At 34.6% G+C, this 18,079-nt stretch overlaps 1 protein-coding gene across 4 annotated transcripts; it reads left to right on the top strand.

The window, feature by feature from the left end:
- Nucleotides 1-152: 152 nt before the first annotated feature.
- LOC128157664 (uncharacterized) lies at nt 153-16,524 on the top strand. Of its 4 annotated transcripts, none has more exons than XM_052820259.1 (4): nt 153-357; nt 2,513-2,718; nt 15,428-15,529; nt 16,074-16,524. In XM_052820259.1, exons 2-4 carry the CDS (start codon nt 2,514-2,516, stop codon nt 16,280-16,282), a joined length of 516 nt encoding a protein of 171 aa, XP_052676219.1. In that variant the 5' UTR covers nt 153-357; nt 2,513; the 3' UTR covers nt 16,283-16,524. The 4 variants fall into 4 exon arrangements, 3 of the variants coding, with proteins under 3 accessions (XP_052676219.1, XP_052676209.1, XP_052676201.1); XM_052820249.1 differs by having other exon boundaries at nt 15,353-15,529; nt 16,074-16,507; XR_008239845.1 differs by lacking the exon at nt 2,513-2,718 and having other exon boundaries at nt 15,353-15,529; nt 16,074-16,505.
- Nucleotides 16,525-18,079: the final 1,555 nt, after the last annotated feature.

Raw genomic sequence — 18,079 nt, 5'->3', positions numbered from 1 at the left:
AAAATTCTCATAACAATTATACATCTGTATGTATTTTTCCCACTATTCCGTTTATCTTCTGTATTTTTCATTTTATTCTATGGTGCAATGATATCTTCTGATCTTTGTGTATTTATGTACATGTATATAAAGGAAATTATGTGATCTAAATACTTATAGTTTAGGTATTATATAGTTTTCTACTATGTTACATTTAATTAGTCATATTTGTACAGTATGAGGATTTAAAGGGTCTTTTGGGGTTTTTATACTCATACCGGTAAGAGCATTTTCAGGCTATTAGCCTGATCCTAAATATTTCAATTTTGGCTCCAAATTAGCTTGCATCGGAAGTTTTGGCAGGTGTTGTTCTTTTTTGTGAGTATCTAAATTTTTTGGGGACATGCAGAATACAATTTTGTTTCTTGGACATTCATTCATCGTGCGCCTGCAGAGGTTTTTGAATCACTCAGTGAATTTTAGAACTAACTTAGGACTTAACCGTGAACACGTTGTGTACAGAGGTTATTCGGGTTGCACGATTGATAGACTTCTCAGAGAGGTATCCGGGAGGTGGAAAAGTTTAAACCAGCTTTAGTGTGTTTGCAAATAGGCTCTAACGATCTCTGCAGTATTGATGAAGAAGTAAATGATTTAGTTGATAAAATAGTTGACTTTACAGAGATGCTTCGAGGTCGGGGAGTGCGCAGAGTTTGCGGATACCAAATCCTGCACAGGAAGCCTCCCACTAAACCAGGTAGATTTGCTGTTGACTCACAGTGGTTCAATTCTAGGGTAGATTTAGTTAACAGGCTTTTGGATGAGAGGCTAGGAAGAGATTTTTTGTCAGGAGTCAGATTCTGGCGCCATGCTGGCTTTTGGTCACCTGAAAATAAAGCTAAGGTTTTTTGTGAGGATGGTGTGCATTTGAATGAGACTCAGGGCTACCCTAAGTTTTACAACAGTGTCAGAGCATCAGTGGTTTCAGGACTTAATAGCCTATAGCTTCATTAGCTTGTGGAAAATGAAAGCTCAGTGTTTAGTGCTGGAGAAAAATAGTATATAAAATGTCACAAACATAAAAGGTTCAAATATATAAGTTTAGATTCACAGTTGATATTCGCAGTTTGTTCTAGTACGACATACACTGAACATAGGTATTATACCAAGTAGGGTTAAATTGTAGTGACTTTAATCATATTGTTCATGTTGTTGATACAAAATATTTACTATCGTTTGGACTCAGGTGTTGCGCATGGTCCATTGCTATAGGCTTGAGTGTAGGTTAGTTGTTTTGGCCAATATCTGTATGTACTAATATATGATGGACGGTTTAGCTCCTATACTATTGGGTGTTATATGGTGATATCCCCCATGGTTGGACTATGATACTTGGTAAACTAAATAGCCCCTAGTTTGTTGGGTGCTATGTTATGTAATATCCGGTATGCTTGGATCATATGGTAGCCGTTTAGCCCCTATATGGTTGGGTGCTATGTTTTCATATCCAGTCTGGTTGGATTATGATATACATGTGTATGGCTTACCAAAGAGCCCCTATATGGTTGGGTGCTATGTTGTTATGTCCAGCATGCTTGGATCTTCTGGTAACCATTTAGCCCCCTTATGTTTGGGTGCTATGTTGTCATATCCAATACAGTTGGATTATGATATATGGCTTACCAAGGAGCCCCTTTATGGTTTAGGTGCAACGTTGTAATATCCGAGGTAGTTGGATTATGTTTGGCGGTTTACCTATGATGTTATATCCAGTGTGGTGGTGTTATGATATGTTTACTTATTGGTCACCATATGGCTTAGTGATCAGTTATCATATCCAGTGTGACTAGTCTATGAGGTGTTTAGATAATTTCTTCTACATGGTTGAGTGTTAGGTGGTTACCTTAATGTGGGGTGAGTTATACATACTTTACATGCATATTGAGTTTGCAGTACAAGTTTCGTTAGCTTTGTGAACAAAGACGTATAGATAGGTTTTAATTTTGAGTTCTTTTATGGTAAGCTGCTAGGTCTACATGTATAGTATAGTTGTAGGTTATCAATTTCTAAAGGTTTGGTTTAATATATATGTTTGGTAACCATTATTTTGAATCATGGGTTATGTGTTTAATAGCATATTTGGCTTAGCATATTTGTGCTTTGGATTGTAGGTCAGAAACTTGTGGTTAACGGAGCCAATGTACATGTAATTGCCATTACTTTTGTACTTACATTACATTTTTCAATGGTTTAAGTCATTCCTGAATGACATAAAATTTTTGATGTATTATAAATTTAGGTTTGATGGTGTGATTCCAATTGTTAAAAGGCATGAATAGGCACAAATAAATCCAAAAATTTTAATCTCTGTTCACACATTGGAAGGACTCACTGGGGTTTAGGATAAAGTTCAAGTTGGGTTTTAGATCCTGTAGGAATTTACTGTTATTGATAAGTAGGCAATGTATCAAGAATAAGGGTTGGTTACATTAAGTCATAGAAAACTTCAGCTGTAGGGTACAGTTTTTTACAGCATGATGCCTAGACCAAAAGTTGGTGTGAAAAGAAAAAGAGCTGGTTCGGCGGAAAGAAAAGGAGGAAAGTCCAAAAAAGATCAGAGCTCTGATCATCAGGAGGAAACATTGGTAGAGAGAGTAACACAGGCGGTGTTGGAAGCATTAGAGGACAGAGCTGTCCCCGCCATTCCAGACAGGAGCGAGTCCCCCCAGAGTTTGGATGGTGAGTCTGATTCAGAGATTACATTTAAAGAGATAGAAAGGTCAAATGATGAGTATGCTTCCAGTGAGGCAATAGATACTTTTACTTGGTCAACCCCTATTTCGGCTATGGTTCCTCAGAAGTTGAAACAGAAAATATGGGAGGATCAGTTTATTGATCTCGCGGTACTGCTCCCTAATAACTTGGTTCCTGGTCCAGACAGTAGCAACTATACATTTAAACTCGAGAAGAATGACAACATATCGGTAGTACCAAAAAAGGCCAAACAGTCTATTAACTCCATTTTTCAATGGACGACAGCTTTCTTGCGCTTTGTTGCCATATATGCTGAGAAATTTCCAAATGCAACACCAAATCTCATAAAACATGCAGAGACAGTACGTGACATGGCTGCATCGGGAAATGTGTCATGGCAAACATATGATAAGCAAATAAGAATGGATAGACAGATAAGGGGTACTCCATGGGGTAAAATTAATGTAGAGTTCATGCTGCAGGCCCAGAGATCCAGAGCAGAGAACAAGCAGTCCTTTCGTTCCTTTCGTACAAGGCCTGGACAAAGATCAGCTTTTACAAACCAATTACCAAGAGGTATCTGCTGGTCTTACAATAGAGAGGGAGGTTGCAAGCTTGAGCGCTGCAAATTTCAGTACATCTGTACAGAATGTAAGAAAAACCACCCTAAAACAAAATGCAGAACCCAAGCAGTCGTTAAGAACCAAAGTGTCAACTCCTCTTTGGGAACAACAAAACAACAATGAAATTGTAACCCCAGTAAGACCCGAAGTTTTGAAGTATTTTTTAAAGGGCTATGATACTGCTATGGCAGATTATCTGGTGGCAGGTTTTACTTACGGGTTTGAATTGCATTATGAGGGACCAAGACAATTCAGGTCATCTAAAAATCTTTTGTCGGCTTTGCAGAACCCTGTTATTGTGAACAAAAAACTACAAAAAGAGCTCGAGGCTCACAGAATAGTGGGACCTTTTGTTACACTCCCTTTTGATAATCTCCAAATTTCCCCTATTGGTATTGTTCCAAAAAAAGAAAAGGGTCAGTTTAGGCTCATACACCATTTATCTTTTCCTGAAAACAGTTCTATTAATGATTTTATACCAGAAGTGTTTACAAAAGTCCATTATGCTACTCTTGATGATGCTATGAATATTATTGTTTCATTGGGTAAGGGTTGCCTGATTGCCAAAACTGTCATTGAATCAGCTTTTCGCATCGTACCATCATGAATTACTGGGTTTTCAGTGGGATGGTTGCTTTTACTTTGATAAATGCTTACCCATGGGTTGCGCTAGTTCTTGTTCTATTTTTGAGAAATTTTCTTCAGGACTAGAATGGATTGGTAGGGTAAAGGGTCACATTCCACACATAGTACATGTTTTGGATGATTTCTTATTTATCGGTCCACCTGGATCAGAAATTTGTAATCAGAGTTTGTTAGTTTTCAGACTTATTTGTGAGAGCTTAGGTGTTTATTTGAAGGAGGAAAAGACATTTCAGGCAAATACAAAGTTAGTGTTCTTGGGTATTGAGATTGACACTGTGGCGATGGAGATGAGGCTTCCTGAGGACAAATTGGTTAAGCTAAAAAAAGCAATAGATGCAGTGAAATACAAACGCAAAGTTTGCCTAAGAGAACTTCAGTCTTTAATAGGACTGCTTAATTTTGCATGTCTTGTGATTATACCAGGACGCACTTTCTTAAGACAACTTATAGACCTTACTAAAGGTATTGCGAAGCCACATCATCACAAGGATCTTACTAAAGAGAGTAGGCAAGATTTAGCGGCTTGGTCATTATTCATCAATCATTTCAACGGGAAATCCATATTGTTTAAACCCATTTGGAAGACATCAGAGCAGTTACATTTATATACTGACGCTGCTGGCTCTTGGGGTTTTGGAGCTGTGTTTGGAAGAAAATGGTTCTATGGAGCTTGGCCAGAGAGTATGAAAGAATATAATATTACTCTGAAAGAATTATTTCCAATTGTTGTAGCTGTGGAAGTATGGGGCCACGTTTTGCAGAATTCATGTGCGATTTTCCATTCTGATAATGCTGCAGTGGTCAACATAGTAAATGCACAGACATCAAAGGATTCGAAAATCATGATTTTGGTTAGAAGACTAGTGTTGGCACTTATGAAGTACAATATATTGTTTTCTGCAGAACACATTCCAGGTTTGTTCAATACTCTACCTGATTTACTTTCACGGTTGCAGGTCAAAAAATTTCTGGAGGTGTCATTGGACAGCGAGGACGAACCAACAGCCATACCAAGCCACCTTTTGCAGCTATCCAAAACACAGCTGTTACCTTGATTGAGGCAGCTTTAGCCCCTAATACAAAGATTGTCTACAAGCAGGCCCTAAATTGTTTTCAGACATTCATGCAAAGTTATTACAATACATGCAGTATTAAGGATGTTTCTCTCGAACACATTATTAGTTTCGTTTCCTATCTATTTAGTATAGGCAAAGCACCAAGCTCGATAACAACATACTTGGCAGCGCTGGCATATTATTTTAAAATGTCTAATATTCCAGACTTTTCAAATCATTTCTTGATAAAGAAAATGTTAAGTGGGGCAAAGCGTCTGGTCAGCTCTCCTGATGTGAGGCAGCCTATTACTCTGGATATCCTGGAAAACCTTTTAGTAGCAGTGCCTCATGTAGCCAATTCTAGTTACCAAAGATGTTTGTTCATGGCTATGTTTATAATAGCATTTTATGCTTTCCTCCGAGTAGGAGAAATCACAGTTTGCTCCCATTCTAACCCAAACTTGCTGCTTTTGAGTAATGTATCCTTCAAGACAATAGCCAAAGCAAGTTGTATGATCATAACAATGACCAACTTCAAGCATAATCTGGGGAAAAATCCTATGCATCTGGAAATCAAACCTCAGCCAATCCGCAAATTTTGTCCTGTGCAAATCATGAAGAATTATCTCAAAGTGAGAGGTGTGAAGGATGGACCTCTTTTTTGCTATGGCTCTGGAAGGCCTATATCCCGGTCAGAATTCTGCAAGGTGCTGAAATCGGCTCTGAAGTTCTCAAAGTTGGACAGTCATAAATTCAAAGCACACAGTTTCAGAATAGGAGCAGCAACTCAGACTCACCTGCAGGGCTTCTCAGATTCTCAAATAAGAGTTATGGGAAGATGGCACTCCGAGTCATTTCAGAGATATATCAGGGTGTCCTTGTTTCCAACATTGTAGTTTCTATATCACAATAATGTTCTGGGATATTTGTTTTTTAGGGTCCAGTAATAATGGATAACTGGCTGAGGCGGTATCCATTATTACTGGCTAAGTATTTGAGTATTTTTAACATTCAGGTGTCTGTATGAGGTTTAAATCTCATATTGGCAGGTTTGCTGTTTTACAAGATTAACACATATACAATGTAGGATATTTGTCATATAGGGTCTACTGATAATGGATAACTGACTGAGGCAGTATCCATTGTTGGTGGCTCTGTATTTTCATGATGTTGAAATCTTGCAATTTCCTTTTGTTTTATTAGAGTAAAGTGGGAAGAAGTACATTGTATTGAAGTAATAGATGTTTACAATATAGGGCATGAGACCCTAAGTGTTGAGAGTTGATGATTTATCATCTTGATAGTTTATATACTTTTCAGGTTTTATTTTAACAAGTCTTATGACAAAGATTTATCATGCTCCAGGTTTAATTTTAATATTAAGGGGCGACTATCTGAGGTGGCACCCCATATTCGAAAAAGTAATTGGGATTAAGTTGTAAGATGTGTAACGGGTGTTACAAGGTATTTAACATCAAGATGTAGGTGTGTTCACGTGTTTTTAATTTTGTTTCTTTGGCAAGAAATGTGTGAAGAATATTTTTCAGTAGAACAATTGTTTACCTCCAGCTTTTAAAAGGGCTGACATATTTCATGATCTCTTAATTAGCATTGCTTGGGAGGTGCCTAACTGAGGTGGCACCTAAGGTTGTCAAGGGAAGTGTACATGGATGTTTACATGTTTAGATAAATAGACATTTAAGGGCTTGTTTTGCATTGTTACAGCAATTGTTTCAGTTTAAACATGTACATTTTACATTTTGATGCATTCCAAATATGTCTTAGTTAATAAACTTTATGATTATTGAAATGGGTTATCTAGGGCAATAACAATGTATTTCATTTCACAGTGAGCATGCATGTCAAAATTAACACACTTTATTGCATTTCTTTTGCTGTAAATTTAGTTAACCACTGTTCTTAATGTTCTTAGGAAATATTTTCATAAGTTCGGATAGACTAATTTCCACTTTAAATTTTGATTCTCTACTAGAATCTTTACTGTTAAACGAAGCACATTTTTGGATGGGGCGAGGGACACTTCTCATGCAGTTCAGTGTTCCTCTTGTGGGTTATTTTTTGGGCCCCACCTTCTGCTGCATTGTTGATAATTTACTAAATGTATGCAGTCTCACATTTTCATTCTTATATTCAGTATATTTTTTGGGCCCCACCTTCTGCTGCATTGTTGATAATTTACTAAATGTATGCAGTCTCACATTTTCATTCTTATATTCAGTATAACATCATCTGGCATTTTTATTAAATGCTCTTCACACAAGCCATAGTTTTTCTTTATCAAGGTAGCAGCAGAACAGAGCTGCAAATGTGCTTCAGGTTATATTCAACAGTAATAGTAATGTAGGGTTTACCAGGATTTAAGAGCACATAAGGGGGTTTTATGCTAGTTTCACAGTGCAAAAATGACTGTTCTATAATTAACTTTATTTCGAACTTTATTTTCCAAATTCAACGTTTGTTTTGTCATGCATTCTAATAATTTAATGTTTACAAAGTGAATTAGCCGTTGACACTTGGCAGACTCTTTATTTAATTGTAATTACAAATCAGACAGATGCTTCTCTCAAGAACTGCTAATCTCTTGAACCAACATTGCGTAATTATATGCCTTTCATGTCTTAGCCATCAAAGACTCATTGAGTTTTAAAAAAGTGAAATTACAAAGGACTACAGATTAGCTCCGAGTACATTTAATATGATTGGTGCTAGGGGTCCTGTGTCTTGTAAAAATATGGTGTAAGCCTCAGAAAATAAAGACCAATTGTTAGCTTAATTGAGCAAAGAAATAGAATTAGGTCGCATTTTTGGTCCATTGGATGGCCCACAATTTAAAAACTGTAATTGCAGTCCAATAGGAGTTTTACTGAAATCTGCAGTGGAAACTATTCATTATTTGATCAAAATGTTTACAAAGTGTAAAACCTTGGTCCAAATGCACAGAACAAAAATATGGATATTTCTAATGTTGTTAGATTGTTACTAATAAGACCCGAGGACTTAAGTCTTCTCGGTTTTAATTTTCTAGACAAATACTACATAGAAAAATGCTTATTAATGAATTCTGCCATATCATGTGCATTGCTTGAGAAATTTTCTACTTCCTTACATTGATCAGTAGAACGGCACAGTAATTTAAATTCCATTTCTCATTATGTAGATGATTTTTTGTTTTCTGGAGATCAAGGGACAGGCAATTGTTCAGTTTTAATGGATAGTTTTTAGCAAATTTGTTACAGGTTACATGTCGGTGTTCCTTTATGAGATGAAAAGATTGGGGGTCCAACAACTTATAATGATTTTGGGGGGTTAAGTATAGCCTCAGTTTGTACGTCAATGGTCATTCCAGAAGAGAGAGTTGGGGCATTAAAGAAAAGTATACTAAATACAAAATTACATTGAAACAGCTTCACTCATTAGCTTTTGTAACGAGCGCCTTAACAGCGGGTAGGACATTTACATGTCGCATTTATGGGCTTATGCCAGGTGTCTCCAAACCATATCATTTCATACCCCTGTCAAGAGAAATTTAAATATGTATAATAGTATACATGTAGTGATCTTCAGATGTGGTTAAAAAATCTTAATGAATTGAATGGAACTACAAAATTCCAGATTCACATTGGGAATCTGATAAAAACTTGCACAGATAGTTCAAGGACAGTAGGATATTGGGTTATTTTTGGGACATCTTGGTCTTATTTATGTCGGTCAAAAGAGTGAAATATGGATATGAGAAACGATATAACTTTCTTGGAGTTTGTCCCTACAGTTTTAGGATTTTATTTGTTCTGACAAGTTGAAAAATAAGAAATTGATACACCATGTTGATAATCTAGACTTGGTAGAAGTTCTGAATCAAAAGACATAAAAAAAATAAAAGGGTAATGTCATTCATGAGATTGCCGATTCAGATTCTCAATTTTGGAGCCTTTTGAATGACATGTCAATCATTTTATTGACGCGAGTCTCTCACACAACACAAAGTAGCTTATGTTAAAGCCAGTAATGTTTTTCATAACTTTAGGTTACAGTTTTGTTTGCCGCCACTTTGGCTAATCCCGGTAGATCACATAGTCAATATTTTTAGCCTTGTTAGCTTCGAAAGGTATTGCATATTCGACAGAGAAAGTTTATTTGTCAATTTTGAGCAACAATTAATATGCAAATCCTTGGCCTGGAGAATCCATGTAAAACTTTTACTGAACAAAATATGTTGGCTGGCTTAAGAAAAACCAAACCTGTTAAAGAGATTAGATGCCCCATTACCTATTAACTTTTGCTCAAAATATTGCTGGTTTACTATATATTACCTACAATGATTAATCTAAGTATGAGCATTATTATTTTGATCTGCATTTTCAATTGCATGTTTCGGTCTTCTCTGCATTATTGAAACTAACATCTGTATCAAACAACAATAACAATCAAAGTACTGGAGTACTGACAGCAGTTGATTTTATCGATTATCATTAATTTTAAAATCAGCGATATGTGATTTTGCATGGCAAGTAGTATCAGTAATCGAAATATTTCTGAGAAAGTTTATGGATCCAGGCAAGATTGAACTCTAGTTTTGTTCAACCAAACTCTCGACTGTCTCCGTTTGTCTCCGACAAGCAAGAGAGACTCTCTGTTTTGTCGGATATTAACGGAGACATCCGAGCGTCTGGTTGAACGAGACTAGTATATTGAAGTCTAGCGTATGAATACATACGACTTCAAAAAATATCTAAACTGTTTGTACCATTTAAAATCTTACTATTTTCATGGTATTAATAAATAGGTTTTCTTGAAAAACAATGCTTCAGAATACATTGCATCTGAATTTATCGATTATTTTCAGGAACAAAGTGTTGTCAGCGTTATTGAATTGAGCTTAGGTCCAAACACTGTTTCATTTTCGGTTTGCCCGAGTAAGTGCATAGGAGAGTTGATTAAAATCAATTCCCAAAAAGGTCTTACATCTCTGAGATCTACAATTCACCAAATATACTATCATACTTAGCCTGCGTTTTTCTAAAACAGACCGATGTGGCAAGGCTTTTATTATATTTATCTTCAGGGTCATTAGTATGTTTTGACATGCTGGAGACGTTTTTGCAAGTAAGCTCTATGGAGGATGGCCCTTTATTTTGCCATTTAAGAGGTACTTCCTTGCCTTCATACCAGTTTTTAACCTTAATAAAAAAAACACTGACATTTTTAGGTATTGGAGCAAAACATTTAAAACGCTTTCGTTCAGAAAAAAGAGCTGCTACATACATGTACATGTTAGGCATAGCTGAACAAGAAATTCAAAGAAGGGGAAGATGGTCTTCAGTTGCTTATAAACATTACCCGAGACCTGAGTTGGTTACATATTTACTGTCGATCTAAACTAACAACATTATTAATTCTTCAGTTTGGCTGATTATCAATTTAGCTTGCAAGTGATATATGTACATGTGTATATGCATTGTTTAACGTTTATGATATTGTAGATTAAATACGGATTGTAGGTTCATCTCTCATTTTAAAAAATCTAAGCAATATATATGCATCGAATTCATCAGCTGTTTGGTATGTACCATTCATTACCAGGTGTATCAGTGTTGTAGAAAGGAGTATCAGGATTCAGTTTTGACGGTGTTGCTGATATTATTTGTGACTTGCGTTCAAAATATCGACTTGCAAGATTTCTGGTTATCCATGCAGGTGGAAATAACATTTGTAAATATGATAACCCGTTACCATGGTTACGTAGACAACAAAAGTTTATAAAAAGGGATTTTGACTATGCCTTTAACATGCATTGTCTGGTCACATATATTACCTAGATTATATTGGCTACATGTTATTTCAAACATTGTAGCAGAGACAGCTAGACTTAGGATTAATAGTTCTGTGGCCACTCTTGTTTTGAACGAAGGTGGTGCTTCAATAAAATGTTTTCAAATTAAACCCAGTCAGACTAATCTCTTTCTGAATGACGGGGTTCATTTTTGACAACGATGCAGTCAGCTCTAAAGCACTAAAGGTAAAAGTTTATCTTATCCAAGTATTGATCATGAGTATAGTTTGTTCGGGAAATGATGTGGCTTTGATTTTGAATGTGATGAGAAATGATTATGTATATTCATATATTGCTATGTGGTTATTTAAACAATAAAATACTTTCTTTGGTGATTCATTTGGGATATGAAGGTAGTGACATTGCAGAAAAAATTCATAACCCGCGTTGCTATGTAAATTTTGTCTGCAATGATCACTACCTTCATAACCGAATGAATCATCAAAGAAAGCATTGTATTGTTTATATTAACAACTTTAAGCTAATCAATAAATTGGTTAGGATAAGTAAGTAAAATCCACTAAATTACTGTTGATGTACGTAAGTAAGTTAGCTAAAAGAAACAGCCAAATCTTCTCCTGTGAGCCTTTGAGTCTGAGATTGTCATGATTATTTCGTGCAGTCCGTGATTTTTCCTAGGTCGCTATAGGTTTGGACCAATCGATAAACAGGTCGTCTCGATATCTGTCCTGTCATTTCTTGTCAGTTTCAGCCGCTGTAGATTTCGATCAATGGGGCGTGTATATTTCAGTCTGGCTGTTTCTACAGAGCTATGAATTGACTATAAGTTTCCGTAAGAAATAGAGGGAATAAAACTTGGGAGATGTAAATATATGTAAATGATGCATTGTAAGCTTGTAAAGATCAACATTAAACCGCTTTGATGGCGGTTGAATTTCATTTTGTGTGAAAACAAATTGGCGCAATTTTGACATATAACCATTTGCTTAGGGGATACTGTTTTCTCCAGATCCCCCAAGTTCTGATATAGTTTGTTGAATTAATTCTGTGAATACGTTACTGCCAAAAGCTTACAAGTGATAGGTTCGGCGCATAGAGTATGAACATGGAAGTGACATGTTAATTTTGAATGTTGATATAAATAAAAGCCACGACAGTGCCGCCATTATGTCTCTGAGCAAATTTTACATATCAGGTAAACAGGTGTATAACACGAATTTAATTTATGACCAAGAAATGCACAATTATCGATACATGTTTATACTTTGCAACAGTGATTCAATATTTATTTAATATGCATTTCCAAAAAACTTATTTTGAAAAACAAAACGACAAAGAAGAGCAATAAAAAAGATGTCTTGCACATAAAAAACAGAGTGACGTACGTAATTTTATGATACATAATTTTAACACCCCTACTTCCGCTTGATATTTAACATTATCGGAGTTTTTTCGAGGTAAAACTTTCAAGTTAGACTTAGCAACGATAAATTTTAAATCCTAAACATTTTTATAGGGTTTAGTCCCTTTAATGAACTTTGATTCGAATATTATCTCAGGACATTTTATAATGAAGGGACAAAAATACTTTGTAACTAATTAAGGATTATTTTTTTCTTAAAGACAACAAAGATGGTCCATCAAATTTATCACATCGTAGTTAAACATCGGCACAAACACTTGCATAAATGAAAATGGTTCATTTAAGCACGGAATATCTTACGAGGAATATCCTAGAGAGTGCTGTAAAATTAGGGAAAAATGTGGGGGGTTGAATTTTCAGTGCACCTTGGAAATGTTTCTATAGAATATGATACAGACATCTTAAAGGGGCATGGTCACGATTTTGGTCAAAAATTGTTTTTCCGATTTTTTGATTCACAACTTCAGTGAGGCATTTTAATAGGCAACCAGAACTTGAAGGTCTTCCGTTCAGTTATAAGTTTCACAGCTTGCAATTCTTTTTAAAGTAAACAATTTGAAAGCTGTTATTTACATTCCGAATGTTGAAGTGAATTTTTTCAGCTTTAAACCTGCAATGAATGTGTTAAACGTTAAAAAATGTTTATTTTTGCTTAAAAAGAAAAAATAAGATAAACAAATCAGCTTGAAAATTTTTTTTACTCATAAGTTGAACCTACATGTATGTAAGCAAAAACAGGACAGGAGCGTTGTTTACATGACAAAGAATTGTGAGCCTTGTATCTTACTTATTATAACTCTACGACTGACTCTCAGATTTCACATGATAAAATAGAAATGCATTTCTAAAGCATTGTAAATAATGCAAAAAGAAAAATAGAATTCGACTATAATCGTGACCATGTCCCTTGAACAGTAAACATTATTTTTAAAAATGTTTTTCTATATCTGATCTTTATATATCTGGATACCTGACATAATCATAATTGATTAGCATGTTTTTTTTTTCGTTCGATTGATTTTTTCGAGGACAACCTCTTAATTAAAATCTCATCGATCGATCAATTCATTTATTCCCTTATATCAATTAACTCAGATTAATAGCATCATCTCGGATAGAATGAATGCAACGAAGTATGATCATGTCAAGCTTTTTATGATTTTTTCTAACTGCATTACACCATCATAGAAACTAAACCTTTTTTAATGAAAGTTTCTCGGTGAAAGAAAGTGAACATCAAAATGCAAGTTATGGATCTAGATTAGTGAAAAAATGAAAATAAGTGCTTAACTTTAATTCGTGTATAAAAATCACTCTAACATTCCAAAGACTGTAATGAAATAAAGGTCAGTGATTTTAGTTTTGATGGAAAATCTCGAGCAGCAATTTAAAATCAAAAAGCTTTGCAAAGAACGTTGTAACAATTTAGAATCTTTCGACTTTTCGAAATGTTCAGATATCTGATGTGCTCTGCTTTTGCTCTACAGATAAGTATAAACTGGTGTGGACAATGCAGTGAATATTTCAGTATCTATAAGGAAATGGAGAATTTAGCCCCGGTACAGTCACCTGTTTTTGAAGAGAAATTCGAGTCTCTGGTGCAGTGTTGAAACGCTTGTGTCTTACAACGAGACTGCTTTTCGGTTCTTAGAAAAAATTGTTCTCATACATGTCTAGGATTCGGTAATCCTTTTCTGATTTACAAAGAATATATAATGTCAAATGGCACATGGCACGTACAAAAAGGTACAAAGGTATTCTCTATTGCTGTTTTAAATGTTCATTACTCCTCACATAAACAAGTTTAGATTAAAGTTAACTTAAAGTGAAATTAAACTTATAATATGGAAGTGAATTTATTGAGCACAAGTGTGATTATCGAAATATATTGGAAAATGTAGGAATAATTTTCTGAACCAGTGTAATAATTGTATATCCGACCTCCTTATATGTAAAATAAATTGATTTTTATAAATTCTAGTTAAAATAGACTTGCATTAAATTACAAAATGGATTTTGTTATCTAGACTTTTGAGACCTTGTTATTCTATCATACATGTATACGATTTCATTTTTAAAAGAAATAAACAACGTTATTTAGTGAACATGGCGTTATGAATAGCAATTGCTCTGTTGGCATATTTCATGATGCGCGCTAGCGCATCATGGAATGTATGCCATCAGAGCAGTTGCTATTCATAACGCCATGTTCACTAAACTATCATTGTTTATTACTTATATTTGCATTTTACCACTCGCAAATACCCTGTATTCGCCTAGACCTTGATATTTAGATATTGCTTCAAAAATAAACATTTAGACTGTAATGTATCTTTTTAATTCACATATATTTGTCAACAGAATCAATGATATGTTATAACAGTAATTCCTTTAAAATGTTATTAAAAGACATGTTTTAATTATAAATACATCAATTTTTTGGAGTTGGAGAAAAACACATGATGTATCATAAAGTGGTTTAAATCTTTAACGTCATGGAAAAAATTATGACGTCACGCCTTTATGACGTTATAATATACAGACAAAGCAATTGCGATTATAGAAAAATAATTGCAGTTCCTCCGTATGGACTTACAGTGGGAAAGAACAATGGATGTGCAAATATACTGTATCTACACGTCAACCTGTGCGGTTCCAAATACACAAAGCCACATTATTTTTAAAAAATTATTCCTTTTCAATTATAATTTAAAGCCACAGTCTCATAACGAAATAAATTGATGAAATGTTACACAAAAATTACATTGAAACCCAAGTACCGTAAAAAATCATTTGCGCTGGTGTTAACATGTAGGTGCTGACTTTATTTTGAGAATTAAATCAAATAAGTATAAGGGTTGTACGTTTGAAGAGCAAAGTAAACTCATAATGATTTTTAAGAAAGTACTAGGTAGTAAAAATACTCAAATGCAGTTACGGTGTTAAACATTTAAAAAAGAGTGTTGCGATTACGATTTTTGTAAGATAGAAATTAGTCCAAGGCATTTTTGATGAAAAAAACCCACATTTTAATGATGATGATCATTTGATTTATTTTAAGTTGCGGAGACTTGCTCCTTAAAGGGGTATACGTGGGATCCTACTTACCGAATCTGTTACAAATATCACTCAACAGGAATGACCATCAGCGAAGCCAGATCGACGTGCAGGGATGAGTTTGCACGCTTGCTGTTGTTGACCTCTGATCGTGTGTACGATTTTGCCGTCTGGTTTATCAGTAAGTACTAAGGATTTGAAATCGTCATGTGTTCTTCAACTAAACAATTTTTATATTTCCGTTATTTTTTTTTTTATTTATCAAAATAAAAGCAGACTAATCAACTTGAAATTGAGAACGTCAGTGCCGTTGAATCCGGGTGGTTTGTGACTAGCTTTAATTTATAATGAGAAATCGGTATCTGTTACGTGTAATAAACGTTATTAATATGAATGACTTATTTATGCTCACATGACCCATGGGCCACTTGTTATTTGTTTTTTTAGAGGTACAACATGTACATTGTATGTTTTCAAAACGGGGGCTTGAAAAATTACTTTATACTACATGAACATGTACATTTATTAACTTGCAAGTAAGAATATATTAAGATAAGATAAAGTATTATTGTGTACTTCAGAAAAACAGTTCTGGGTTATCTGGTTTTTTTTTTATGTGCTATTATTACACACAATTACCCAAACAGTTATTCATTTGATTTCGACAAAAAAAACCCAAAACAAAACAAAAACCAGTTGATAAAATAATATTTATTATTTTTCAGAGACATATTCTACGGGTTCTTTGTATGTCCAAGGTTCCCGCGAAACAATTTTCATTTCGGAATACTTTGATAACCAAGGAAGAGAAATGAAAGATCTAAAGTGGAGTTCTGATGGCAAATACATAAGACTTAACACGGACGCTTACCGTCTAGAAGCCACACCTGGAACAACAGATCGGGGCTTTATATGCCAGAGAGGACAGCTTTAACTAAACATTATGATGAGAATAGCTCTTCTTTGTATCGTTTTGAAATTAAATTCCGGTTATTTCATTACTACTGTAAACGCATATTATCCGATGTGTTAGTTGATTAACTTTATGTTGAACCTAGTCGATTTACCATCTGGTTATGATATTTGTCACTTGACGTTTGATTGTTTCTAAGATTATACTGTGCATGCGCTATTTGATTCTTTTTCTCTTGAATTATGGTTCATGACCTTATTTTATCATTTACCGTGGAGTATAAGTTTTTCCAGTCTAAAAGTATGACTTGTGAGATCTTTATTTCGCTAAATGCTTTACTTGATTATTTTTTTTTACTATTAAATTGAAAACCTTAAAAACCCACTTCGTAATATTACTTGTTTCGACATAATTCAAAATCCGCTAACAAGTAAGATATGTTAATGAAATTATTTATCCTTGAATAGAATTGATGTATAAAGTTAAGCTTCATTAAGAAATACTATACTGTATACAGGGTAATTTTCGACCCATGTAATTTTCGCCAATAAACACTGGCAAACAGTTTTGCCTCGTCTTTAATTCGTCCAAACACAGCTTTGTTTAATGAGAAATGATTTGAGACAATGGAATCTAGCTGCTCAGTCTTAAAATCACCCGCAGACAATAAAGGCAAAAGGAACAAAAATAAACCGAGGCAAATATGTCCTTGTATACAGTAATATGCATTGATGTATACGTATCTGAGGTTTTTTTTTTTTTATATTTATTGTAGGCCTTTATCATTTAGTTACACATTGGTCATTCTATTGCAGTCAGCGTCGTCTGAGAGCTGATTCGACTTCAGCAGCATTATTTGATAGATAAAACATAATATAACATCTCTAATAACGGCGACTGTTTTTAAGGAGTCGCTCTAAGTTTTGATTCTACCGTTCATTGGTGTGATGCAATACATAAATGTTGCTTAAAGGTGCACCATTTCATCAGTTATTTAATTAAATCAAACAGGTCAAGGTTTAAAGGTCAATGTCACCATATTGAGTAAGAGGGCCAATAATTAGAAACAAAGTAATTATGTGGCAGTCACCACATAATTATGTGGGGGCCGCCAGATAAAACATATGAAGAAATCGCGTACACTGTATTAATGTATTTTTAAAATTGTCTCCCTTACAAATGAAATTACAGAACCTTTAATGTATAAATTGTTGTGATTACGTCAAAACCTGTATTTTGTGTTCGGGAAAATTTACGCACGGATTATTTGTGCACGATTTTGTCATCACATTAGGTGAATAATTTTAAATATCTTAGACACTTTTGAATTAGCTTATTTGTAATTACTTCCGTCTTAACTTTGGGTATCAGATTGAATGCTTCAAGGACCCCAGAGATTGTTTTCTAGAGCATCTAGAGCTCCATCATTAAAATTAATTACCCCACTTTTTGTAACGGCCCGCGATCATAAAATGCATGTATCGATAGCTTCCTCCTGCATGGGTTCACTAAATGCTGGATGAATTGTTTTAAATTTTAATTAACGGATTTCCATCAAACAAAAGCCACAAATTGGTGGTGGAAAGAGCTCCTAGTTATTTTATAGACTATAAATTTACTATGTATTTAATATCGTAATGTAGGGGAGCGATTTTGCAAGTCTAACTTTATCGATTGCTTTAAAATGCATTAGCCATTGACACCGTCATAACGTGTTACTCAATACCAGTTTATATTCTTCGTGTAAGTTCATACAACACTCAAACTTAAAGAATTAAATTATGTGTTTTAATACATTCCTAAATATTTCTCATATCT

The sequence above is a fragment of the Crassostrea angulata genome, chromosome 1 (genome assembly GCF_025612915.1).
Source record: "Crassostrea angulata isolate pt1a10 chromosome 1, ASM2561291v2, whole genome shotgun sequence".
NCBI classification, from domain to species: Eukaryota; Metazoa; Mollusca; class Bivalvia; order Ostreida; family Ostreidae; genus Magallana; species Magallana angulata.
Note: the sequence above shows the minus strand (reverse complement) of the source record. Positions and strands in the feature narration are given on the sequence as shown.

Bases quoted from the DNA above. Each gene is read 5' to 3' on its own strand.
- LOC128157664 (XM_052820241.1), top strand. From the start codon at position 2,514: ATGATGCCTAGACCAAAAGTTGGTGTGAAAAGAAAAAGAGCTGGTTCG.